Source organism: Melopsittacus undulatus, chromosome 4, assembly GCF_012275295.1.
Source record: "Melopsittacus undulatus isolate bMelUnd1 chromosome 4, bMelUnd1.mat.Z, whole genome shotgun sequence".
NCBI lineage: Eukaryota > Metazoa > Chordata > Aves > Psittaciformes > Psittaculidae > Melopsittacus > Melopsittacus undulatus.
Window position 1 is genome coordinate 22,506,741 of NC_047530.1, and position 26,400 is coordinate 22,533,140.

The 26,400-nt window shown below is 40.9% G+C and overlaps 1 protein-coding gene across 1 annotated transcript; it reads right to left on the bottom strand.

The window, feature by feature from the left end:
- Positions 1-1,843: 1,843 nt before the first annotated feature.
- On the bottom strand, positions 1,844-25,476 carry TRMT61A (tRNA methyltransferase 61A). The gene is made up of 4 exons (XM_005149576.3): positions 25,360-25,476; positions 22,292-22,656; positions 12,716-12,982; positions 1,844-3,231 (listed from the first exon to the last, which is right to left on the bottom strand). Exons 2-4 carry the CDS (start codon positions 22,620-22,622, stop codon positions 2,903-2,905), a joined length of 927 nt encoding a protein of 308 aa, XP_005149633.1. The 5' UTR covers positions 22,623-22,656; positions 25,360-25,476; the 3' UTR covers positions 1,844-2,902.
- Between the last annotated feature and the right edge of the window lie 924 nt (positions 25,477-26,400).

Sequence of the window (26,400 nt, forward strand, 5' to 3'; positions counted from 1 at the left end):
ACAGCATGAAGAAGAGATGTTTCATTCCCGACTGCAGATTAAAACATATTAAAAAGAGAAACAAGTTTCTGAAAGCTTGGCCCAGGCAGATTCCCCCAGGGTAGATCTATGCTCTAGATTCCCCAGGGCAGGAAAGACCCGTATTTCTGATTTACCACTGTTGGCAGGGAATGCAGTCAGAATGTAAACCATGGGTGATCATAAGCAGAATGAAACAGCGAGGGGTTCTGGCAGCACAGCACCATTCATGCTGGACAGTGTGGGATTCTCCCCATGACCCTGACAACAAAGCAACAGCAGGAAGTGGTGTGGTGCTGCTGGCCATGGCTGTGACTGGCAACAAAAACACAGAAGCCTTTTTAATATTGCAGAGACAGAAATGAAACCCTTCTCTTCTTACACAGTGCTTGCCCTTCCTCAGCAGGGATCAAATCAATATGGGACCATGGAAAGTCAATGGTTTATTTCAGGCATTTTGAGTTAGGCTTTGTAGGCAAAAAGGCATCAGCCTTGTTTCAAACTGCATGAAGACACATAAGTATTTTCATTCCATGTCTATTTGTAGGACAGAAATGTGACTTTTTTCCTCTTAAATCTTGGTTAAATGTTTTGCTATTTTAAAATAAGGTCTGCCAGGAAAAAAGATTCAAATCTAGGGCTGGAATTATCCCTGGTGAAGCCTGGGGGTCCCATTTGTTAGTGAATGAGAATCACCTTGAAGGAACTTAAGAACAACCTTGTAGCATTGATGTCGTATTTCCCTATTCTTTCTTCTGGTTTATGTTAGTATCTTAGCCCTATTTCTATGGTGGTGGTTTAAGCACAGAGAAACCCCACTTATGGTGTCTTCAACTTAAGAAGTACATGGAGCTGTTGAAGCAAGTCCAGAGGAGGGCCACGAGGATGATTAGGAGGCTGGAGCACCTCCTGTATGAAGACAGGCTGAGAAAGTTGGGGCTGTTCAGCCTGGAGAAGAGAAGGCTGCATGGAGACCTCATAGCAGCCTTCTGGTATCTGAAGGGGGCCTACATGGATGCTGGTGAGGGACTATTCATTAGGGACTGTAGTGACAGGACAAGGAGTAATGGGTTCAGACTTGAACAGAGCAGATTTAGGTTAGATGTAAGGAAGAAGTTATTTACTGTAAGTGGTGAGGCACTGGAACAAGCTGCCCAATGAAGCTGTGAATGCTCCATCCCTGGCAGTGTTCAAGGCCAGGCTGAAGGGGCCCTTGAGCAGTCTGGTCTAGTGGAAGATGTCCCTGCCCATGGTAGGGAGTTAGAACTAGATGATCTTAAGGTCCTTTCCAATCCTATTCTATGATTCTAAACACGTACATATGCATGCACATGCAAGAATGTCAGTATAACACAGCTCCCAAACCTTATACACAGTGTGAGTAGTTTACTGCCTGCCTTTCTGGAAGACATAAGCAGCAGCAGAAAGAGAACTTTCACATAATTTCTGGGGAAATGCTGCAGTTGTAGGCCAACTTACATAACTGGTTTAGTTCAAGAGAATTGCTTTCTGCCCTTAATCTGCTCACCAGTTTATCTTTGCTGTCGTGATCGGTTGAGCTTTCTTTAAACCGTTATGGATTAGCATTCTGCTATAACATGTTAAAAGCTTAGCTTTGTTTATTTTTGTCCAGAATGGGGGAGGGATATTAGGTTCAAATGTTCAGGCAGCAGTTTGTGAGTGGTTATTTTTCTTACACAGCAATCAATATACTAAGGTACCAAATGCAAGGCACAGCCAAACGCTTCGAGAGACAGTAGTAGTGGCTGGAATGAAAATACATTGTGAATTTACTATTAAAAAAAGAGACGAAAGGAACACCATATATTTGCATAATTATTTTAATCTATAAATACAAAATTTAATCCAGCATTCAAATAATTCATCACACCCATCAACTTTGTATGAAGACCAAAGAATAAATGGTCTGAAAATTTAATTAATAAAGCTGGTTGAGGATTTTACTAAGTTTGCATTATTGATGCAATTTTGAGACAGAAATTCTGCCAAAAGCAATCTTTCTGACATTCAACTGCAGGAATATAGTAACACCATAATGCACATAAGCCATCAAACAAACAGAACCTCAGCCACACCACTTACAAAGAGGTGTTCAGAGAATATTAACCAGCTGTTCAGTGAATTTTCATAGTGGATTCACCAACTGTGAAAGTGGAAAATCCAGGTCCAAATTTCTACTATAAATTGATGAGCACAATATACCAGTTTAAATCAAATCCATCAATTAACACACTTCTTTGAAAAGTTTAGCACACAAAATGATTTGCAGCTGCCAGTCTGGAATAGAGTAAGAGGTTATGTTCCTGAGTGGTGCCAATAATCCTTCGTGCAGCTGAATGCTATTCCAAGGAAAAACTAATTCTGTGATCAGTTGTGCTGACAACATTCGTACCTAACACGAAGCAAGTAGGCACTTTTGCATTCCTAAGAGCAACACAGACTCTAGAAAAGTTAAAAAAAGGTGTCTAGTGTTGCTAGGAAAAAAATAAAAACATAAACCTGGGAAAGTAATTCAGAAAAGAGGAGGGAAAAAATCCAACTTAATTGTAATTTGCGTGCTGTTTGTTTTGCTCTCTTATCAGGAGTGATCTTTATTGTGCACATTCCAGTGAAAGGCTGTTCACTTTTCATTAATCTTCTTTCTGACAGCAAGTGGAGCACCATTCCAGAGTTTCAACATTCCCTTGATGCTGCTCTGCTTAATGCTTGTGTGCTATTTAAACAAAGCATATTCAAACCAAATCTGACTATATATGGAATTCCCTGACAAGTAAAAATTTGGATGCTTGACAAAAAAGAACCATGAAAACAGAATACACACACAAACATACAAAACACTCCAAACTGCAAAACTCAACATGTATTAGAAGAGGCTCTTGGTGGCAAAGGTCAGGTACCCAGTGTGACCGACCATCTCCCTGAGCGGCACACCACTTTTGAACTGCACGGCTCCTTGCTGCAGATTAGAGCATGGGCTACCTTGGTTTGATAGGTTGCTGCTGTCAAAGCCAGTGCTAGAATTATCCTCAGCTGCTTTTCCAAGGTCAGGGATTTGCAAGCTAATTGTCCTCACATTGTAAACTCGAAGCAGAATTTCCAAGGTGTTAATCTCTGTAAAACCATATTCTTCCATTGCTAAGCAGGTTCTTTGGACTTGTTCAATGCAGGGGGAGAAAGAGCAGATGCGGCCACCTGCAGAATGAGACAAGACAGTGGAGAAGAGCGCAAAAACCAAAATGCAGCACTTTTAATCATTTCTCAAATTCTCCCAGATGCCCATAGAATTGTTATGCAGACAAGGTGAAAACATTCTTCAAGAAAATCTCTGTGAGGCAACTATGCAGGTTTAGTGTCAGCATGAAATCAAACACAGATGATTGTACAAGATGCTTCAGACCCTTTAAAAACTGCAAAAGCAACTTCATTAATCTTCCAAATCCTGTGTTGCCCACTGCATTTGTTCATGATAAACCCATGAACGTTGATCCTTTTAGAGCAGAGACCCTTTCAGAATCACTCTCCACTATTCTGGGCTGAGGACTGAACTGAAGTTGGCACCTACACAAAGCCAGAAGTCATTCTCCACACACTGTACTGAGTTGCCTTCATTACAATATCAGCGCGCGTGCACACACAGTCTGACAAAAGCGGCTGTGTTTATTTGAAAACGATGGTATGCATGTACAGAATAAAGTAATCTCTCCAGGCCATAGATGGAGTGCTGTTAAGGCTTTTCCCTTTTAGTCAAACTTACTAGCATGTCTCCCAAGCATTAAAATTTACTGGATACCAGGAAGGCTTATAGCAAATGCCTCAAAACTCTAGGATAGGGCTTTTAAGTGATAATCTGACACTTGTCTCCTTATCTGAGCACAGTTCAGATTTTTGATTCTAAATACAGAGTATTAGTAGGCCCCCTACAACTTTCTGAGTACTACAATGTCACCTTAACAGCTGAGAATAGAATGATTCAGATTTACTCTGAAAAGCCACAGCCAAATCAGATCAAAGAATTATAAGGACACTGTCTGCCACAAAGCCAGGGCATGTGCTTTCACCCAGGACACAATGTCCCACAAGGCCCTTCCTGAAAAGCTTTTGTGCTGGGGGAAGGAACACTGGGCAATGCAGCTCCAGCTATTGTTTTACTTACTACAATTAGATGAAAATGCTTGCTGACCTGATTTGCATTCCTTCCCAGCCCTCTCCCAGGCTCATCCACTCAAGCCTTCCAGCACCAGTCATGGAAGTAGTTAAAGAACTCATACAAGTGAGAGCAAAGCATTCTGCTATAAATAGAGGCTATGCTGGGACTACATGAAGCCTGCTTTATCTCGAACTCCTCTTTTTTTTCATTGTCATTTCTACAGTCACATCTCTATAAAAAGAAAGCATCAGGTCTGAAAGCATCAATGTAGCATTCCAGGTACTGGACAGCAATGATGTGCTGGGTAGGGACTGTGAAGAAGTTTCCATGACCATTAATCCACCATACATTAAGTAGGATTTAATTTTAGACATGAAATAAAGACTCCACAGACGTGCATCTTAAGAACAAAGTACCTTGGACAAGTAATTCCCTGGAGTGACAATTAAAACCCAATCTAATAATCACCTGCAAAATTAATGCTGGTATGTGTCATTATTAACCAACTCTGTTGATGCTGATTTAATTGCATGCCCAGTCCGCTAGCTCCCGTGAAATTAGATTTCTATGTTCATCAGGATTACCAGGGCTACCAAAATGATGCTGAAGTGGACAGCTAATCTTTTCTGGCCAAAACAGTAGACACTCCTATCGTGTTTATGGATATAAAAGAGAAAAGCTCAGGAAGAAATGTATGTTATATAATTAGAAAGCTACTATGAGGCACACATGTTGTAAAGAAAGATGTTATATGCTTATTGTGTAGGGAACTGAACAAATGTCTTAAGTTAGCTAAATGTCACTTCATAATAACTCTTTGTCTGCAAAGCAGGAATGTGCAGAGAGACCAGGGACTTACTACAGTTTCATTCAGGCTTTCTGTTTTTGGTGGTTTATATTGCAATAAAAAAGGGAAATATAATCACATTTGCATTAAGTCTGTTCTTATTTGTTCTGACTACAAGGATTTCAAGATATGTTTAGGCTTTTGAATTCACATGCTCTGGATTTACACTCAAAACCTAAGAAACCTGCACACAGCTGTTGCCATACAAGCTGCAGAGCCACCTACAGATCTTGTCAAGCCTTCAGTTAAAGGCAGAGCACCCTTCATTTTGCCTTGGGATGGTCAGCTGAGCACAGAATGCCAACACCAAACTTGGTGATGATTTATCAGAATGCCTCCTTGCAGAGCAGACTGCTTGGGGAAGTGAGATACAGAAAACAGGCTTTCAAACTGCCTGGTAGAGAAAGAAAGCTCTTGGTTCCAGGAGCTAATACCCAGAGGGGAAGCACAAAAAATAATATTACTTTACTCATTGCACTGCTGGAAGCTTCTCAGGTATGAAAAGTGAGAAACCAGTGTAACAGCTGGTGTTCCATATAACTAAGAGCATCCAGTGGGTTTTAGTAGTTCTGCCAATTTCAGTTTTTCCCTTTAATACCTATTGTTCTCATTGTTATTATTAAACATGCCTCCCAAATAAATATACTGACAAACAGTTTTATGGATCCTAACAAGTGGGAAAGGAGTCTCCTCTGCTTTTTCCTGTAAACGCCATTAAGCTGCCTGGATTTGGCTCAAAGGCTGGACTTGTTTGATTAAGCAGATATTAAGAGAATATTGGAAAGCTGCAACTAGCAGAAGGTTGAAAGGCAAAAAAAAGAAACTGCAGTTCAAGACTGCGGGAGGCTGTCTAGAATAAAAAGATATGGGAAGCTTCAATTGCCATGGTATGTTTAGACCAGCAAAAAAACCTGTACTGTGAGCAGCAGAAAACCAGCACTCAGAAGGACATGCTTATCTGTCCCAGGAGCAGAGATCCTGTAATCTCCAACAGACCAGATGCTTCTGAATTCTCTGCGCTGTAGGCTGCCCTCTGTACCCTCACCAGCTTACCAGCTAGGCAAGACCCTTTCTGGCACAATCACCAAGCAGACAGAAATCTAGATTTCAGCATTCACGATTGTCAGATTCTCTAAGAGCCCTCTTGTCCTTCAGACATCAAGAGGCATTCAGGGTTTACAAGACTTGAATATGCATTGGTTTGTCCTGCCATGCCAAGGATTCCTTAGTGAATGAAGAAAAGACGTACTCCCTCCCTCTCCACTTGCTAGGGCACACTGCTCTGTCTGTGGATCACAAAGGGGTGGCAGAGACTAGAGAGCAGTGAAAACAACTGAACGGAAACTTTTTAGTACAAACTGAGTTTGTGTTTTTTCAGAGCTCTGCTTTTAGGAAAGCTACCATTCCTAAATTTGGTTAATGAGATCTATGTGTCATCATAAATGGATACAGTAATTATCTGAGATTAATCCTGTTCACATTGGAAAGCTGTGTGAGCTTTTTGATCTGAAGAGCTGTCTAAAAATGTGTTTATTCATGTATAATGCACCTGACAAGTGTTACAGATGAGGAGAAAAGAATAATGAGACTGTATGAAAGACTTAAATTTCTTTCTACCTCCAGTTTTGCAGGGAGTGAGTTAGTTTGAAACATTTAATAGAGAGGTTAAACCTCCCAAACCTGTAGGCTGGAACAAGCCCACACAGTCCTGGCAGTCATCATAACTAGCAATAGAGTCGAGATGATATGAAAACTGAAGTGCAGTTCAAACTGGAGTTATTAGAAAAGAGCATAAGGGAAGGGAGAAATAAAATTTGCATCCACAAAGCTCTGTACATTTTAACAGACAGTAACTGATTAGTAATCAAGAGACACATCCTTGCATCTTCACAAGAGGTCAGTGCCTCAGAAGTTGCCCCTTCAGGAGCAGTTCCTGGTACGTTCCTGTGCAATTCCACCAAACAATTTTGTTTCTGGTTTGTCTGAGCAAAGACTAACACCTCTACCAGTTCTATTTAGCTGATAACTACATTAGGTTTCAAGAATGGAAAATCTGGCAGTACCCAACTGACATGAGCTTAGGATACAGAAAATGTGTCCAAGTTATGTGCTCTCACTTTTGTAGATTTTAGTATGCGTCACAAGTGCTTTCACAGTTTTTTTTTCATCATCCCAATATTATTCAGAAGATGCAAAAAGAACATACGTAGTGCAGCACCATTAAGTTCCAGGGAAACGAGCCTGTAATTTTAGAAACAATTCTGTGATGTAAAGAATACAACACAGCATTTTTATCTCTGGAAAAAGAACACAGCTCTGGGTTTTGGGACTTCAGTGCATTGTCACAACTGGAAGATTATGTTACAAAGATCTCAAGGAAGAAAAAATTACACAGGCATTATCATTATGTAGAGGCGAGGCAGGAGAGTCACTGAGCAGCATCACCATGGCATTTACTCGGTGCTAGTAGGACACTAAAAATATTGCCTCTGTAAAAGGGGACAGAACGTCCTTAAGCAAGTGTGCTCGTGGGCGATTTGATGTAGCTTCCCTGACAAGTGAAATTAGAGGATTCGGCTGTTGGAAGAAATTAAAGGATGTTTCTTGGTTCAGAAAACAAATTTTTTCTCCAAATCACTTGCCAGCTCATTAACAGGAGCTTGATGTGATTTTTTGCAAATGTGACCTTAACCTCTACATTCATAAGTGCATCCTTCAAAAGGGATTTACTCCTGCTCACTATCATGGGCTGGCAAAAGCATGCAACAAGGAAATGTAAAAAATCAGTTGGCTCCAAACTGGGGAAGAAAGCTTAAGAATTCTTTCATCCCACACTACTTCCTGGAAATAGTGTAAAGGCAAATAGCTTTGGCCAGAATTCCATGGCATGGATTATGATGCAGGAATCCTTCTTTTTGACTCTTAACACATGACAGAATCACTTTTACTTAAGGCCAAGCCCATCATATACACTTGACCTACCAATCCCTGACAGACCAGAGCTATGTTAATGCTCTCCAATGATATACAACAACTTGGGCTGGCTCAGTAAACAGGCAGTGCTTGGGAGCCAAATGAAGCTGTGTAGTGGGTTATCTGGTCCTATTTCCTAGCAGGGCAGCTCTGCACTACAGCAGATGGCCCCTCAATGTTGAGAGGATATGAATCACAGAATACCAGGTTGGGAGGGACCTCAAGGATCTGGTACAACTCTTGGCAAAGCATTACCTAGACTAGACGCCCCAGCACCCTGTCCAATGAATCTTGAAAGTCTCCAACACTGGGGAATCTACCACTTCCCTGAGGAGATTATTCCAATGGCTGATTGTTCTCATTGTGAGAAATTTTCCTCTACTGTACAACCAGAATCTCACTTGGGAGTAACTTGTACCCATTGGCCCTCATCTTTTCCATATGACTCCCTGTAAAAAGGAAGTCTCCATCTTCTTTATAGCCACTCTTTAAATACTGAAACATAAAGTCTCCCCTAAGCTTCCCTTCTCAAGGCTGAGAAACCCATTTCTTTCAGTCTCCTCTCATGCAGCAGGTTTCCCAGTCCTTTGATCATCTTTATGGCACTTCTCTGGGTAACATGTGCTTCAATCTAAACTTAGTTTGTGGATCTTTAACCTCACCTTCATTCTTTTTCAAATCAAACCAGGTACCACACTAGCAAAGGCTGATGCTGACATTTTAGCAAACACTTATTGCTGCATCCATTTATTCCAAAACAATCTCCTGGGGACATGAAAAGCACTGATACCAACTTGAGTACCACCTGCATGGGTGGAGGACAACAGTGTGCTAGACTGCCAGGCTCCACTTCCTGCCCTAACACATTCCCTGAGAGTTCTTGAGGTAGCGCGAGCCCGAACAACATCAGCCTTGATGTCACTGCCCTCTTCTCAGTGTGATTCAGCCTGTGGTACTCCCTACCCAGTTACCAGAGGGGTGAGACTTGTGGCCAGGGATTTCAGCTGCTCCTCAAAGCCACACTGGAGTGGTTTAAAAACTGGAACACAAACAACCACTGGGGCTCAAGAAAAATAGCCAGTGAGACTTTCTACATAGACTTGGTATTCTCTGAAAGCTCAGAGGATGAGGGAGGCAAGCCCAAATGAAAATTGAAGCTAGCTAAGCCAGGCAATGCCTTACTTGCACCACAGGCTATTGGGAGGATATTATGTATTCTCTTATACAGCATCTGAAATAACCAAACCTGGCAGGTTAGGACAACAATCAATGGCTATGCTAAGGGGAAGAAAATGCAAACAAGACCTGTTTTAAGTTCACTGTATACAAATGAAATAAATATAAGACTTTGGAAATGAAAGCCTACTACTACTACAAAGTACTGCTGAAGGGCTTCTGTGATGGCAGGAAACGCAGAGGCCCAAACAGGGAGTTGTGCAGAGGTGACTTTCCCTGCAGAGTTTTGGGGGGAGAAGGGATAGCACCATGTTACCTGATTCAGGTGGTATCTCTGCAATCACAATTTAACAAACTCAAAATATAGGGGCTTTAGGACAGTCCAGAGGCAGTGGTGAGTTTGAACTTAAGAGTAAAATCTTTAACAGAAAGAAAGAAAACAAAAGAGGGGGTGCTTTTAATAATTTTATGTCTCAGACTGTTAATTTAAACACCACCAAGGACTGAGTTATAAAGCAAGAGGCCAATCCAACCTAACAGATGGCTGTATTTTTCCATCTTCTTACCTGAAAAATTAAAATCCATAAGAAAATTATCGTACAAGTGGGTTTCTGCCTAAGCTTCCACAGGCTTGGAAGAAATAGACAATATTTATGAGAGTGGAGTAGGTGGGTGCAGAATTATATTCAAAGCACTACGGTATTCAGCTGCGAGATGACTGCGACTCAAAAGTTTCAGGGCATTTAAGAACTGCAGAATATTGACGATATTTTTGTTACCTCATAATTTTTTCATTTTCTTCCTCTTTAAAATTTATCCTGAAGGGGTTAACAGCAACTTTGCAAAAAGCTGTCAAGGTCAGATATTGGGAACAGCAGCTCTGACTATAGGACAGCATTAATCAGCAGATGCTGCAAAAGAAAATCAGTGCAGGTCTGGAAATGAAAGCAAGTTCTGCAGTGCAGCAGTGCCTGAGAGATATTACAAGCAGCGTTTCTGCTGAAAGTGTGACTGGTGAAATCAGCACAGAAGGATGCAGCTGAGATGCAAGCCTGAATGTCGGCAAAGTACATCACCAGAAAACAAGAACCTTCTAGTCACAAATCTACTGTGCCATTTTATTCTTTTAGCTTTTCAGAAGCTGGCAGTGCTTTAAATGGGAGGCCAAGCTACTATAAATGGTGTATTTACAGCATACTGCAAGGCATAGCCTCAGTGATAAATGTACTCTGTAAAGAGGATCATTAACACCCAGCCTACTAGGAGCTGCCACTATTCAGGACCTTGAGTTAAGCAGGGGAGAAAACACTGATTTGATAAGATTTTGTTAAGAACTCTCTTATATACAGATTCAGCTGAGCACTCTATAATGAATATTGTGGTTTTAAAGAGGAGGCTAGCTGATGTTATAGATCGACTTTGCTTAGTTCTGATTTCATCCAAAGTACCCAAAGACTTTAGGGAATAAATTACCACTATCTGCAGTACAGCTGCAATATCTGCATGGCACACCACAATACAACCCACAGTGTGAATGGTTCAAATGTGACCTGTCCAGATGTGAGAGAGAGGCCGAGGGTGGAACAACTCAGTGCTTTATCACTGTACTAACCCTTGGAACAACAGCAGTATGTGCACAGACTGTCCTTACTGCAGAAGAGCTTTAACTATTTGAAAACAAAACAAAGAAGCCCTATAAAGCTATCTGCCTGCGGTAGAGAAAAGGAAGCCATTACAGACACCCTTATATCACATTTTAGATTTTGCAGCAGTGAAAGAAAACCCACAACAAAAATATCCATGATTTGGAATGAAACAGAAGCATGTGTAAGTTTGTACCAATTACGACTGCAATCAATTATAGTTCAGATAAAAAAGCTTTTGTTTCCATGCAAAATAAAAAAAAAAAAATGCCGCTGGCTCTTATTCAGGTGCTGTGAAACCCAAAAGATGAGCCTTAGATGAGTACCAGATCTCAGGACTCTGGTGGCTGTTTGCAGCAAAAACTACAGCAATAGTCACTAAGTTTGCCTTCTGACTAGCACATAAAGTGTGTAATGCCACTTCACAAACACAAAAATGTGGGATTTTAAAGCATTATCTATATTGCCTAAACAGATGTAACCCTGTGGCATGGAAAAGCACAGCCAGATGGCATGGCCACTTTGGAAATAATACCTTTTTTAAGATTTCAAATGAGACAAGGATTCAAAACTTGAAGCTGTTCAAGCAGCTCTGCTTAGTATGCTAACCATGCACCACTTAAATAATTCAAATTGGACTGCGCAATGCAGCGCCTTCTAAGCTGGGAAGTCAGCTGAGTGTTGTGCTCACTAGATTAGATAATTTGAGCATGGGAAGGGCATTGTACAGTGCAGTGAAAATTACCTTTTTTCCCAGGACACAGTGGAAAGCAGCTACAGTTTGAGCTGTAACCCTTGCAGGTACAGAGTGCCAGCCAGGCTCTCTTTATTCAGTATTTTTTAAAGAAAGTGTGTTTTACACGGGTATCAGAAAGCTTTCTAGAACATTTTCAGTAGTAGCTGAGGTAGCCTACCAGCAAGGTCGGCCCTGACTCAGCAAGGCAATGTACATTCAGTGACTGTTAAGAACAAGCTTAAATCCTGTGATTTCAAGACCTAGCAATTCACTTAAAGTCAGGCCTGTGATTACATATTTTAACAAACAACTGGGCCTTGGCACATAATCAAGTTTTACTAAACTCATGTCCCAGCATGCTCTCCTGATTAGAAAAGTCACTTTTGTAGATATAAGTCATCTGGCACAAGTTAGTTCAGGTCTACAGCAGTAAAGTCACACTAGTATAACATTAATTAAAGGAAAAATTAGTCCAGGATAAATTAATGAGTTATTCACTGAAGCTTATTTTGCAATAGGGAAAAGAACTAACGAAATCCATCCAATACCTTGACAGTTCTCACTCGCTGTCACAATTGTGGAATAACTGGCATAAGCTACAGCTATAAGCTGTTCAATTCCCACTGCAACCAATGGCAAATGTCTCATTAGCTCCAACAGTAAAGATTTAAGGCAGAAATTGGCAAGTATATTTAAGTATAACCACATTTTCTTTAACAATACTGATGGAGTGCTCTGTTGAATAGGTTCAAGTCTACAATGATTGACATGAAGTGTGTCTGAACACCTTTTATATAAACACCTTCCCATTGAATTGCCAAAGAAATATGCTTTCAGCATTTATTGTTACCACTGCTTCCCACACCCCTCAGATATAGCAAAATGCACTTGACAGAGGTTCAAAGGGTTTTTCATAAATTGCCCATGCTAATTGTAGCAGCTAGCACAGGCCTGTAGGAAAAAAAGTTCTCCTTTCAAATCTTCCACTGTAAACTGAAGACCTCTTTTGAAGGTTTTTCAGCCTTGGAAATGCTTAGAGACTTTCACATTAGAGAACACTGATCACACAATGGGAGCAAATCTAGGTATGGCTCAAAGGCAGAGGTGTGTGCATGCACAGTACTTCCCGAGCAGGAAGAGATAAGTGCAGTTACCTTCAGCTTTTAATGCTGACTTTGCATGTCCTATGGCTTCCCATGGAGACGGAATATCTAGGAACACTGCATCTGCAATGTTTGAGACACCAAATCCATTTCTGCACACATCTTGGTTGGTGACAGTGACGAGATGTTCCACCCCATGTTCTCGAAACTCCTCCCTGGCCTTCTCAGCCCTCTGTTGATGGAACTCCACTGTATACAGATGCCCTGTGGGAGCCACTGTCCTGATCACAGCGTGTGAGAGGGATCCACTGCCTGTACCTGGAAAAGACAAACAATTCATGAAATGCCTTTTGCCAGCGCTAAACATTAGAACATAGCTCTTCTCCATTAGTACTCCTTGGAACACTTCCTCAAAATCCAAATGAACAGAAACCACTGGTTAAACTACTCAAAGAGAACAGTCCTTCTTTCACAAGGCAAGAGGGACTAAATGACCTAGGAAACAGTGTTAAGGGTCTTCAAATCATTAATTAAAAATCTGGCAAACTCTGTCTTATCTCTAATAAGGAAACTAATGACAAGGGTCAGCTCTAACAAATGCCACAACAGAACACAAAGAAGTGCATGTGACAGGAAAAAATCAGGGAAATTAACCAGATTTTTTTTTTCAAAGGCCAGGCTCTTCTTGGGTGAAAAAAAGATGAAGGCAAATTTCAACATCTTTCAAAACCTTATGCTTTATTAAAACAAAGAAGAGATGCTGGCAAGAGTTAGTGCTTGAAAATCCTATTGATATTTATGCAAACAAATGGTCTGTAGGATATGAAGTCTGTTTTACCCAGGGCTCTTGAGAGACACTGGCCATCCTTGACTCCCACTGAAATTATCCAAAACTAAGGTTTCTTTGCAGTCACACAGACCAAACAGCCTGTTTTCACAGGTGACTTACATACATGCACAGCTACACAATCTTAACTCAGTCTAATGAGAGCCATCACATACCTGAAATTGTACACAAGTATCATTACCATGTACAACCAGGGACTATTAAAACAGATTCTCTTCCTTGTTTTAGTTTGATAATTTAGGACACTTATTTTAAACGATCCATTGGCATGTTAAATAGATGAATGACTAATAAAGAACATTTTCACTGCAGAAAACACCCATATACCAATTCACATTGCAGATTACTCACTAAAGTGGCATTTAACAGAATAACCCCTCAAGCTCAAAACCCCACCAGCAGCCCCAAATTATCAGTGTTTATTGATTTGTAATTCTGTACTTGGAACATATTTCTCCTGTAGAAAAAAAAAATCTATTTCTAGCTATCTTCAATGACTGTTCAGGCTAAATTTCAGCCTGAAGCAAGTTCTTTCAACTAACGTAGACCTTAAAAAGCTTACAAAAGACAGAACCTGAAATAAAGCAGTGGTGGAGAAAGTTCAGAAATGAGTAGAAAGGAAATTAATTAGGGGACACAGGTCCTCTGCTTAATTGGAGCAACACTTCCCGCAACCATACAGGAAGTCAGTTTATTGACGGATCCAAGGTTCTTGCCACCTAGTCACATAAGGGTAGAAACATTGCCGTGGCACCGTATTTAATCTGTCAGCTCTGAAAGAAGAGCTATTCAGACTGTCAACAGAGCTCAGGGCCCATGTTTGCCCCCGGATCAACCGCCTGCACTGTGGAATCAGTATTGCTCCTCTGCTTCCCTTTGAGAGGGCTCTGACCCCAACAGGCAGGCTAGCAACATCCCCCTGGTTTAATGGGGGAGATTAGGTGGGGAGGGAGGACTGACAGATTTTAGCACTAGCCTCAAAGACGTCCAAAGGAAAACAGAAACTGTGACACACACTTATTTAAGGTGAAAATCCATTGATTTTCACAATTGAAAGCCAATTTTCAATTGTGAATTTATGACAGTATTAAAATACAGCAAACAAAAGGCAAGACACTTACATGTGAACACATGAAAAACTATCTGGTCATAGCGCCCATAGGCTCTGAATGTCAGCATGAACTTTTCCCTGGTCAGGAGGAGTAAGGGTAGCATGATAGCCATGTGGTTGTAAAGCCTCAAGGATACATGTGCATAACAAAGAAGTGACATTTAATTGATTTTGTGGTGGTGGTTTTTTTTTTTTTCCTTTTTAGTGACAAGAGCAGGGAACTATTGTTCACAGGATGCTAAAATGACTAAACTTCTGCCCTTACATTTCATGCCAGAAGGCAGGACTGCACAACTGAGAACTTCTGCAAACGGTCAGAATTTCATTATTTTACCTCTCAAGTGAGTTATACTACACACTTTCTGCATCTTTCTCTGCTTATCTAAAAGAGTGAACAGAAGGCCTGTCAGCACAGCTGGGTTGTAAGCAGAAGAGAGAGGCAGCTTGTGCATGTATCCAGTTTCCTTGTTCATATTCTTCTACATTTTTAATCAGTTCCCTTTATATCTGCTCTTAAAAACACCACAGAAGATACTGTTTGTCTCCTTCCCAGGAAAACTCATTAAGATCTTTTGGCTTTTTTTCTATTCTCTCCATGCCAAGCCCTGAAATTTCCAGGATGTTGGAAGTCATCAACACTTGCATGCATACTACACAGCTTTTGTTAAAGAAGGTTGCCAGGAACTGTTGTTGACTGGCTACCACAAACTTGAGAATACATACCATGTTTTAACATATCAAACTCTATCACAGTAACATCATTAATGAGAGTGTTTCTGAAGATGCTGCCTGCCTTCTCTGTGACAACTCTCAAAACTGCAGGAAACAACAAGATGGTTATGAATCACCCACCATTGTAAAACCTCTTCTTGAAATTACAGGTTCTGAAAGCAATCCTGTGCAATTATGATGACCCTCAACTCTGATGTGTCTGATAGTTTGGCATGCTTGATGCAACTTATTAAGAATATGAGAGTCTGGCAGTAGAAAGGGAAATTTATGTTTATATTCACCTTCTGCCATGAAAATCTGCAACATTCAACATCTGAGTTCTCCCACCAACTTTCTCAATTCCCTTTTGATTTCTCTTTCTACTTAATTTAAAATCATTACTGAAAAAAAGTAGTATTTGGCAAAATAGTTCTAGGCAGGTTCAGGCTTCACTGGGAAATGAAGGGTATCCTTAGCATGATACAGAATCAGTCAAGAAAGCAGGAAAACACAAGGAGTAATGCTACTAAGCCTGAAATATCATAGCTGAATTACCTGCATAGAAACTAACCAAAAACCTGAAAGCTCAAAAATTAACTTTTTCCATCAGAAGAAGCAAGTTAAGAATTGGATGGACTTCAACAGATTTTCATTCTCATATAGGTGCACCAAAATGCCTATCTTCTCAAATTGACCTAGAAAGTGGAAGGCAAGAAACTTTTAGAAACAAATAGTTTATAATTTTTGCACCAGAATGCTTGCCTCCCTGACAGTCTGCACTATAAATAGTCTAAGAAACTGTTTGCTCTCTACCACAGCACAATGCCCATTTAACAACAGTGTATTAATCATGAATGGACTCTATAAAAGAGAGGTAAAATGATGATAACTCAAACTGCACTGAAGACATTCCTAACACCACAGCTGCTGTTATAGAGCTCACCTGGGTGAGCACGTAGGACACTTGCTAATGCCTTGGGGAAACATGATGCTCTTAGACATTGACTATTCTATGATCTTAAATGGCCTAGTCAAAAAGCAGACTTCTGCATTGCAGGTATTTAGTAACACACCACAGGGTCCCCAGTATGCCATACTCAAAGCTCAAAACCTGAGGAGTAGGCACTGTGTAGGGAACCAACATGTAGACTAGGATAGTGGTCCATCCCAGTCCAAAGGAAGGAATTAAGGTCCTGTGTGTTAAAATCATGCAAGTCAAGCGGCTCATGGCCTGCAGACTGATGTAGCACCCTTCCCTTCTTGGTGGGCTCAAGTGCATTCCATTCTTCTCTGATACATTTTAGCTCAAGAAAGTGTTTCTGTCCTCTCCCAGGGCAAAGAAAACACTGCACTTCTAGGAGGGTTTCAGTCCTAACAAGTGGACAACTAGATGGAACACTCTAGCTCAGCACCTACTGACACTTCCTTCAGATTTGTAGACGAGAACGTATTGATCAGATGCACTCCTCAATCATTCCCCTGACCTCAAAAAGATCTGTTCTTCTCACTCTGCTTAATCCAAGTGACAGGTTTTCACAGAGAAGCCTCCACACACATCAGCTATCTTGAGATGATGTCCACATGAAGACCATTTCTTGCCTTTTCAAAGCTGCAGTGGACAACATCTGAGCTGTTAAAAAATAACATGCTGTTTCAAAACAGTACAGATACACATCAGAACACTGTCCAGAGAAATGCATTACCATGGCATCTAGCATAGCACTTGACTGATAACTAAGAAAGTACATTTTTACACTGTTTTCTGTTTATTATTCTGTCTCATTTTCTTACTGCAAAGGATATTTGTCTAACCTCCTGGAATCTGATCCAAGCTATAAACCTAAGTGACCCAATTCTGTGTTCTACTGCATTTCCTTATTGCAGGCTGTCACTTGACTCATCTTCCCTAAAAATTTCTCATAATAGGTGCTTCTTTCTTAAAAAAGAATGACAAATAGTGATTTTGAACATATAGATGTTTACAGCTGTGCATATGCAAAAGGATTTGGGAATAAAGCAAAAGAAGCTCTTTTGCTTTAAGCAAAAAATAAGAACATTGGTTCTTATTGCTTGGAAATGGGAAAAGTGAAATTTAATACTGGGTCTCTACAACATCTAATAACATTTTTAACAGAACTGAAGTTTCTGCTCTAAAATTTGGCTACCGAAGTTATTATAAAATGAGTAAACACAAAACAATGACAGTGTGGCTGCATTTGTCTCCTAGCTACACCACTTAGACCTATCAAATAGTAAAACAGGTCATGAGTCAGCTATGAGAATGGAAGGAGCCTCAAAACCTAAAGAAAATTAATCTTTAGACAGAGCTAGCAACTCCACGGCTACCATCTGTCAAGAAACACTGAACAGAGGAAGACTGGTCACTGTACATGGCAAGTCTGTGTAACTGGAGAATCGCTAATGATTTTTAAAAAATATATGAAAAGATATTAAGCACCTGATGGAAACTAACCCAAATATCTTACTGTGAAAATAGTCAAGGGCACAAATCATTGCGGCAGAGGTAAGACAGGTCAAGAGCAGGGACAGAGAGCAGGAGGAGGAAAGGGAGGGAAAGAGTTTTAAGAAGATGAGCTGGCAACTGACAAACGAAACAGTAAATCAAGAAGCCTCCTTTACAGAACATTAGCTCTTTCTGCTACTATTTGTTGTGGACACCATGCTGAACTAGGTATTTTAGGCAGCACGCTGGAGGTCAGAGAGCGCTGCTGCTCACTGACCAGATTGAGTAGTTGGGGTAAGAATAGCAGGGAAGTTTTCAAGACTGGCACTGCCTACAGAAGGAATGAGAATGTGAAGACTGAATTTTTCCTTAGAGACTCAAGAGTCTGAGTTCCTTAGAGAGGGATCTTCTGCAGAACCAACATCATATTGTTAAGTTCAGAGCTGCGTACAAAAGTGCTTCATGGGCAAGTGAAATGATAAGATGAAAGTGAGTCCAGACAGTCTGGAAAGAAATGTTTTAGGGCATGGCCAGCATTCTCCATCAGCTGCATGTGCGCAGCAAGTCTGAATACATTGGAGCAATGCCTCGTGGCCACAGTTGTTTTGGTTCAGTTCTTTGGTACATCAAGAGAATACTCTGCTCTCTGACATTTGTACTAACGAGGCCTTTCTTATACTTCAAAAGGTGCTATACAAGAATTGGGTTTTCAAATTCTTCCCTCACCCTAACCTGAACAGCTGCTAGGAAGCAGGCAAGAGACATCATAAAACATTGACTTAATTAGTATGAACAAGTTCCAAAATCAAATTAATACTTACAAACTCTGGCCTGTACTTTACACTAAGGATAAGAGTTGCAAACAACTTACATATACCTATACCACAAAAATTGTAAAGACGTGAGCAGTATTTGTCAGAAAGTCTATAAGCACTTCAGAAGACCCATAAGCACACAGCTGACTTGCTAGGGCTTCACAATAAACTATTAATCATTTATTAACTATCCATTAATCATTAAGTCCTCATTAATTTTTTATGACCGTGCTCTTAACAAAATCTATACCCAGGCTGAGTTTGAAAATTTCATAATTGTTTCTGAGAAGCTCTAGCATACGGCTGGCTGGCAGCTCTCATTACTCCTCCACAGAAAAACCATGAGGACCCAGAATACTGTTCTCTGTCTTCAGGAACCCAGTTTGTGGGCTCAGAAACCCACTGCTGTGTGGCAGTGAGCAGGGTTTAGCAATTTTTAATTTGGGATTTAGCTGAAGTGAAACAAAAAAATCCAATTAACATTTTTTTTGCTCATGTGAGTCTGATTTTGCTGAATGCTGAAGGCTCATTGGGATGGTGGTTAGAATACTTTTGACTAAATTACATTTTGGCTAAATACTATGCTACATTGAAGTCAAAGTATTTCTAAGATTTATCAGATTAAATAAGGTTTCAGTGCTGTACTGCATTCCCCAAGTAATTCTGAGGGTTAGCATAGACACTTGTTTAGGTCTTACCAGGCAGAGAAGACAGTAAAAAAGCCTTGATACATGGGCACTGGAAGGAAAAATCTAGAAAAAAAGGGTTCCACACACTTCTGTTTGGAAAAAATATCTGAGAGGTTTCATTCTGGTTCAAATGTAGAATATAAATATTAATTTTGGAGAGTGTGACACAAGAGAAAAGATTCATCTTACTCCTTTATCTAGACAGTGGATGCACATGCAACGAACACAAATAGGATCAGAGTTACCTGATGAGAATTAAAGGTTCTTGCTACCAGGCCACCCACAGCAGGTATTTTAGGAGCTATCTCAATTATTCTTTAATAATAGAAAGATCAGGTTGTTAAAGACTGTGTCAGAGTGGGCAATTCCACAGTCCAAGGACCAATGATTTCAAGAGATCTTAGCTCCAGTAATCATGCTAACAGTCTTTAAATCTCAGTGTACCTTTATAAATTAGAAATTGGCAGAAAGCAGAAAAAGGATCATATTCCTACACCTCCGTCATGAAACATCAGGCAGATGCCGAGTTCCCTTATAGTCTCAACAGAGTATGCTTGCATCATTTTCAATTATGCATGCACTGCTGACAAGCTTGCTCTTTAGGTATTTATTAAAGATGATTAAAAATATTAAAACCTGTATTAATATGTTTGTATCTTTTATGACAAATTATGAGTAATAAATTAAAAATGCATAATTCAAGTGATATAAAATTGAGCCTTCTAGTTATTCTATTGAATTTTTATTATCACACACAAAATATCATTTATACTCATATACAATATGACACAGAGGGTATTTCATCTTACTTTCTCAGTCTTCATATAGTTGTAGAGACTAATCCACCATTCTGCCTGCTTACACTGGGCAAATGCCACAGTCTAATTAGTAAGACAAAAGAGCCTGACCTCTTTACAGTGCCCACTTTTCTGGTCTGATCAGCAACTATGTACAAAAGTTCAATTTCAAATAATAAAAAAGACAGACCTCCATGCTAATTAATGCTCAAAATACATCTAAACACAGCACCAGCAGGAAGCAGACTCAAATGTCATTACTAGACAAGATTTCCTGTCTTGTTATTAATATTAATCGCCATTGGGCTGTTTCTGTCTAGGCCACACAAGGTTAATCTAGAACTAATTATTTTGAATCAGTGAAAACTGTCTAATTTAGGATGGCACCAGAGTAGGTTACATCACCACACTGGAGGCTCCAGTTGTCAGGATCTATAAAATTTTTCATTTGAATCACCTCTTTTGGTCAGTTGCACACAAATTCGCAGTAAGATCTCTTGCATTAAGGTTAACAGGTGAATTTGATGCAATACTCTTTCCTTCTGAACAGTAAAACTTTCAAGCAATACAAACACAACTATAGCAATAAAACTTCGCTTTTCCTGGAAAGCTTAAGTTACAATACTTTGACTGCACAGGCATTAAAATAAACCTGGAGACAGGTTACCATTAGCCAAAAGGATAGCTTATGGCTATGAATTTTGACTCACAACATCTTTGGGAATCTGGACAGGTTACCTCATCAAGTGTTTCCATTTCTTAGCTATTTAGGTAAATGAAGTTTTAAATATTTTACCACCTCTAGGTACCTTTGACATTACTGAAAACATTTTATGTGCAGGTCTGTACATCAACACCCACCTATTCCAAGCGAGGCAGGACACAACAATTCAAATCTCCCACACTTTGACCAATATGTTGAGTTTATTTTTCCCATCTTGTATAAACATAGCAAGGAGGGGAAGAGCTGAAGAAATGCCCAATGAACAGTGCTACTTCCTAAGACAAACCTAAAAATTCCTGACCATCCTACAAACCAAACTATAAACTCACATGACCCAATCATTTTAGCAGTTACAGAGGCTCTGCCTGTTTCAAGTACTGCTATACAGCAGCCAGCTCCATATACCACCTGTTCCTTAATGGGTACAACTGGAAGCAGAGATAAAGCAGAATTTCATCGTGTTGGAAAGTGGTCATTATGTCTCAAAAGCTGCTCAAAATTATGCTTGGGTGGGAACAGAAAATGTTAAATGTGAGAAAATACAGTACAGCACAATCCTGTCATACAGATCCTTTTGCCACATCTATGCCTGAGAGGGAAGTGTGTGGAACTGCTTCATAGAACACTCAAAGGAAATGGCAAAAACCCCCACGGACAATCTACCCCAGTTCATATTTTTCCAAACTGATGGACTCAAATCAAGCAAGCCTCATACTGCTTGCAGAAATAAAGCCATGAAGGTACATAAACTGTATTTAAGCAGGAAAATACCTATTAATATAAAATTCCACTCCTTACTTGCAAATTAACCAAAATCAGGGAAGTTGTAATAAACCAAGTTTACAAACAAAACACAGCCGTGTGATAAACACATCATCCATTGTATTAAACAGCTACAGCGATTCTGTATGCAGTTTCAGTGCTACAAATGGATTCCACTTTGGAACAGAAAACTAAAATAGATGTACTTACATAGTATCACACTATATAAATATTACATTTTATTTTCCTTATTAGTTCAACACCCTATCATCAGACTTTCTTTCACTGGGTTATTTCAACTATGCTCTCTGAAAGTGCAAATTCAAAGCCTGTATTTTGTTTCTAATCATGTGTTCAAAAATATTTTTTTAACTACTTAACAACTACAGTTTTAGAAAAGGGAAAGAAAAATGCTTATAGATTTATTTTAAGAAGATGAATTAATCAAACACATACTCAAAGGTATACCCATACATGAGTCCAGCATACTGAGGTAACATTACTTGCTGAAGAAACAGCAGCACATGAGGAAACATGTGCACTTGAAACAGAATACTCAGTGCATAGGCTACGAAAATTGTATCATAATGATCCAATAATTGTATCATAAAAAGAAGAGACTTTATGCAAAATGTAAAGATAAGCCTTTTTTCATGAAAGTGTTGGTCTTACTTCTTAATAAAGGATTTCAACACATTAATTATTACCTGATTCACATACTATGGAGCCTGGCTTCAGTTCTAACATCATGGTGATTATAGAGATGTCAGTGGAATACAGAATCTGCGTCCTGTGTGGAAGATTCATGGTCCACAGTTCTGGAGTCGGATGAAGAATAAACACCCATCCTCCTTTACTGCAGGTTACTTTGGAACCATACTTCTTGCCTATGAGGTCCGTGGAATGCCTGATGACCCCATACTTAGTCTGAGTTACAGTGCCATGCTGGACTTTCACAGGAAACATGGATTCATGGCCCAAGAACACAATAGCTGTGTCACCATCCTTTATTGTATCTCCATATTCAGCAAAACTCATTGTGACAGTCTTGTAGCCTACTGATAGTTGTCACCTAGAAGAGAATAAATGTCAAGAGAGTTCTGCAGCATCATGATGGAGACATAAAACTGAAGTAATTTCATTTTCCCCAATATCAAACAAAAACATACTGTGCAAATATGATGTTAGCAGGAGAACTCCACAAAGTTCAGGAACCTCCCCCCACTGCACTCTTGATCTAATTAAAATCAATTGAAAGGTCCCACAGATTTGAATACAACCAGTATTTTTCTCATTTTATGGTACATTTTAAAGAAAATATAGGAAATACATTATAATTTACTCAGCCTGCTCCACAATACTGAGAAACATGCAAGTTACTATAATGTCAGCACTCTTCAACGTCAGTTCACAAGCTCTCAGAAGTCTAAGAGCAATAACTCTTAGAGTTATAACTCTTAAAAGAGTTATACCACAGGCTCTTAAGTAGTAAATTTAATTTCCATCTGCTGGCTTTACCATGGTGATTTACAACATAAGACAATTGTTATTTGCCTGGGTACAAATCCAGTAACAAAAGTTTATTTGAAAGTTTTCCAAATGAAGATTTAGAGATAGGATAAATATAGTATATGCATTAATTTATGCATAAATTTAACTACCTACAAGGATAAAAGAATATTGTGGCCTTTAATTTGCCATCGAGGCATAAAGCAATTGTCTGGGAAGTGACCTGTGCTGCAATTAAATGTAGACAACCATTTGCAAGCTAATACAAACAGTTGTATTATTTTAGCTCCATGGTATCAAAGTTGTTTAGAGAATTACAATGAAATTTTGGTTTTGAGAAAATCTAGAAATTAGAAGGCACATTACAGTGAAACTTGATGTTGCCTTTCAGATAAGGCAGCTATCTAAACTGAAGGTTGATCAGTTCATGGGAGGAATTCTTTAATGAAGTAATGGTCATCCCAAAGTTTCCTAACATCAAACCCTAAGACAGAAGGCTTTGAAAGTCAGATTTCTCAGACCTTTAGTACTTTTTTCCATGACAGAATTACAAGCAGTGTTACTTTCAGCTTCAGAAAAATGATTTGATTCCACCACTTCTGTATTGCATGCATGACAGCCTGGTCTGACTTCATTGTTTTAATGGAAAGCTTTTTGTTCTGAAATTTTAGTTTGTTTTTGTTGACCGAAACTTGCTGTAGTTCAGTTTGCTCTTAAACAGCTAGATTTATAATTTTTCCACTGCAGTCACTGAGACTGATTAACAGATGTGCTTGTAGCCAAAATTTCCAAAGCTTATGACATGCTTATTGCATAATGTATTCAGATGCCAAAGCAGAATAGGCCTGTCTGGACATATGGCGAAATAGTAAGAAGGGCATCCCATGAATTCAGAAATGTATACATACTGGACTTTATGAGATAGTACAAATGCTTAACCAGATTTAATAGCTTGCACTTTCTAATTACATTCCTGTTTTAAGCTTTCAGAAATGATGTTTGTAGCTCTCATTCTATGTAGCATTAAAGCAAAGTAGTTTTCAACTCTCAGTAAGAATAGTACCATTTGAAAGGACTTTGATGGCAACCCATTTATTTCATGGTAGTTAGACTGTAGTTACACCCATGTGCAAAAGCAACATTCCTTCAGTATGTCAGGGACACAGAGAAAATTATTCTCCCTTTGATTACACAGACTGACTTCCAGTTTCTTTGCCTTCGTTTGAGCCAGACTTAGCACAGTTAAGTGTCATCACACTGTAGGCTGAGGTCCAAGTGTGACAAATCTCTCAGACTCAGATCTCACCTGGCACATTATATTAATGCATGGGGTAAATGCGGAGTCTTTGGTAGTTTGTTACCCCTATGCCAAGGACCACAGTGATCTACAAGCATCCATTTTCATGCATTTTTAATCATTTTCTGTTCCATACCACTACAGAGCCTCATGCACTGTTCTCACATTTCTCTTCCCAAGCAGCATACAGGTATTTTGGTACAGAGTTACTTTTGTCACAAGTGCTGTGTGGAGTGGGAGTGGAAGGGAAGGCGAGGCAGTGCCTTGTGGCAAGGGTTTAGAGCTTTCCTATGGGCCATGACTGCAGCGACCTAAACTCAAATGATCCAGGCAATCTCTCAGCAGCCTCACGAATTAAACGACTAAAACTATTCTGTGCTCCCATCAACCAAAACACATACACACCTCTCCTGAGCAGCTACCACACACGCCGGGCACGCTGCCTCTTCCCTCTCCGAGAAGCTCGGCTGCGTGACAGGGCAGCACAGGAAACCTCCCGAGGAGGATGAGGAGGCAGGCATAACCCTCACCCCGCGGGGCAGCGCAGAGCCCCGGTAACACGCAGGCCGGTGGCACACCCAGAGCGCTGTATCCCCCGGGCCTTTCCTCCCTGCGGCCCCTCAGTTGAGGGAAGTGAGGGTGATAACGCAGCTCCCGCCCCATGGGAGCACAGGAGCCGGTCCCAGTGAAGCCGGGCACCTAACGGCTGTGCCGGGGCCGTGTCAGAGTTGACAGATTTAATTCGTTATCTGCTGAGGGAGGATTAAAAGCACAGACAGGGCAGGGAAGGAAGGGAGAAGGGAAAAGGCCGCCGACAGCGTCAGAGGACGGATTAGCCTGCAAGAGAGCAGCATTAAACCGTGACGAGCCCAAACGGCGACCCCCTGGGCAGACACCGCTCCTCGGGGCCTTGCGTCCCCGTCTCCCCCCCAGCAGCCACCAGCTCTCCCCGTGCCCCACAGCCATTACCTTCCGGGGCTGAGCCCCGCCAGCAAGCCCGGCCCGGCTCTCCTCACACGCGGTACCCGCCCCACGCCTCCTTCCGCCCCGGTCGCAGGCTGCTGACGCTCCCACCGCCTCCGCCCCGCCAGCACCGCAGCCCGTTCCCGGCGCTGTGAGCCCCAGCTCCCGCTGCCCGCTCAAGCCGCCCGGCCATCAGCCTTCCGTCCCGTTGGCCGCCGCTGCCCGACCTTGCCTCCCCTCCTTTCCGCACTCCTTGATGGGTCCCTGACAAAGCGGGAGAGTCACCGGCAGCCCTCCCTGGTGATCCTGCCTCGGGGAGGGACGGCGTTCCCAGCGGCTGTGGGCACAGTTGGGCAGTCACCCTTTCGGTGAAACTTGAGGGGCTCATGATGCGGCCTAATAGACCCAGTAGTAACTCGTGTCTGTCACCCATCAAGCATGGCAGTGGGGAGTCTTGAAGGCCAATACCAGAAGGGGAGAAGCCCCTTCTCCAATGAATGAGTCTGCCTGTGCTGCCGGTGAACCTGGGTCTCGCTTCCTGCACCCGGGCAGGCAGCTTCCAGAAAGTTCTGCCACCCTACCCCGTAGCAGCCTGCTTGGGGAAAGGCAACTCAAGGCTGCCAGAGTTCTTCATACAGGTTTCATAAGGCTGTAGCAGAAACCACAGTGTGGGCTCAAAAGCAGTGGAATTGTTATCTAAACACCAAATAACATGGTATTAACTCCTGTGTCATGTTTAGGACTGAAGTGATGTGGAGAGCCCCCTGTGCCCCTGTGGTATGGGGGATGTAGCCAGGGTAAGCAAAGAAAGAGAGTATTGCCTCATCTGCTTGCAACAAGCCCAGGCCACCTGGCATGGGAGGAATATGGGCATAGGAGAGAGCAAGTGAATCACCCTGGACATGCAGGTAACATTCCCAGCTAATCAGATAACGCTCTGTATGGTGCTGTGTTCACCAGTAACCTGTAATGCGCAATAGTGGAGAAAAAGTCATCCATCCACAATCAAGAAATCAGTAACGGAGAGCTGTTTAGATGACAATTTGT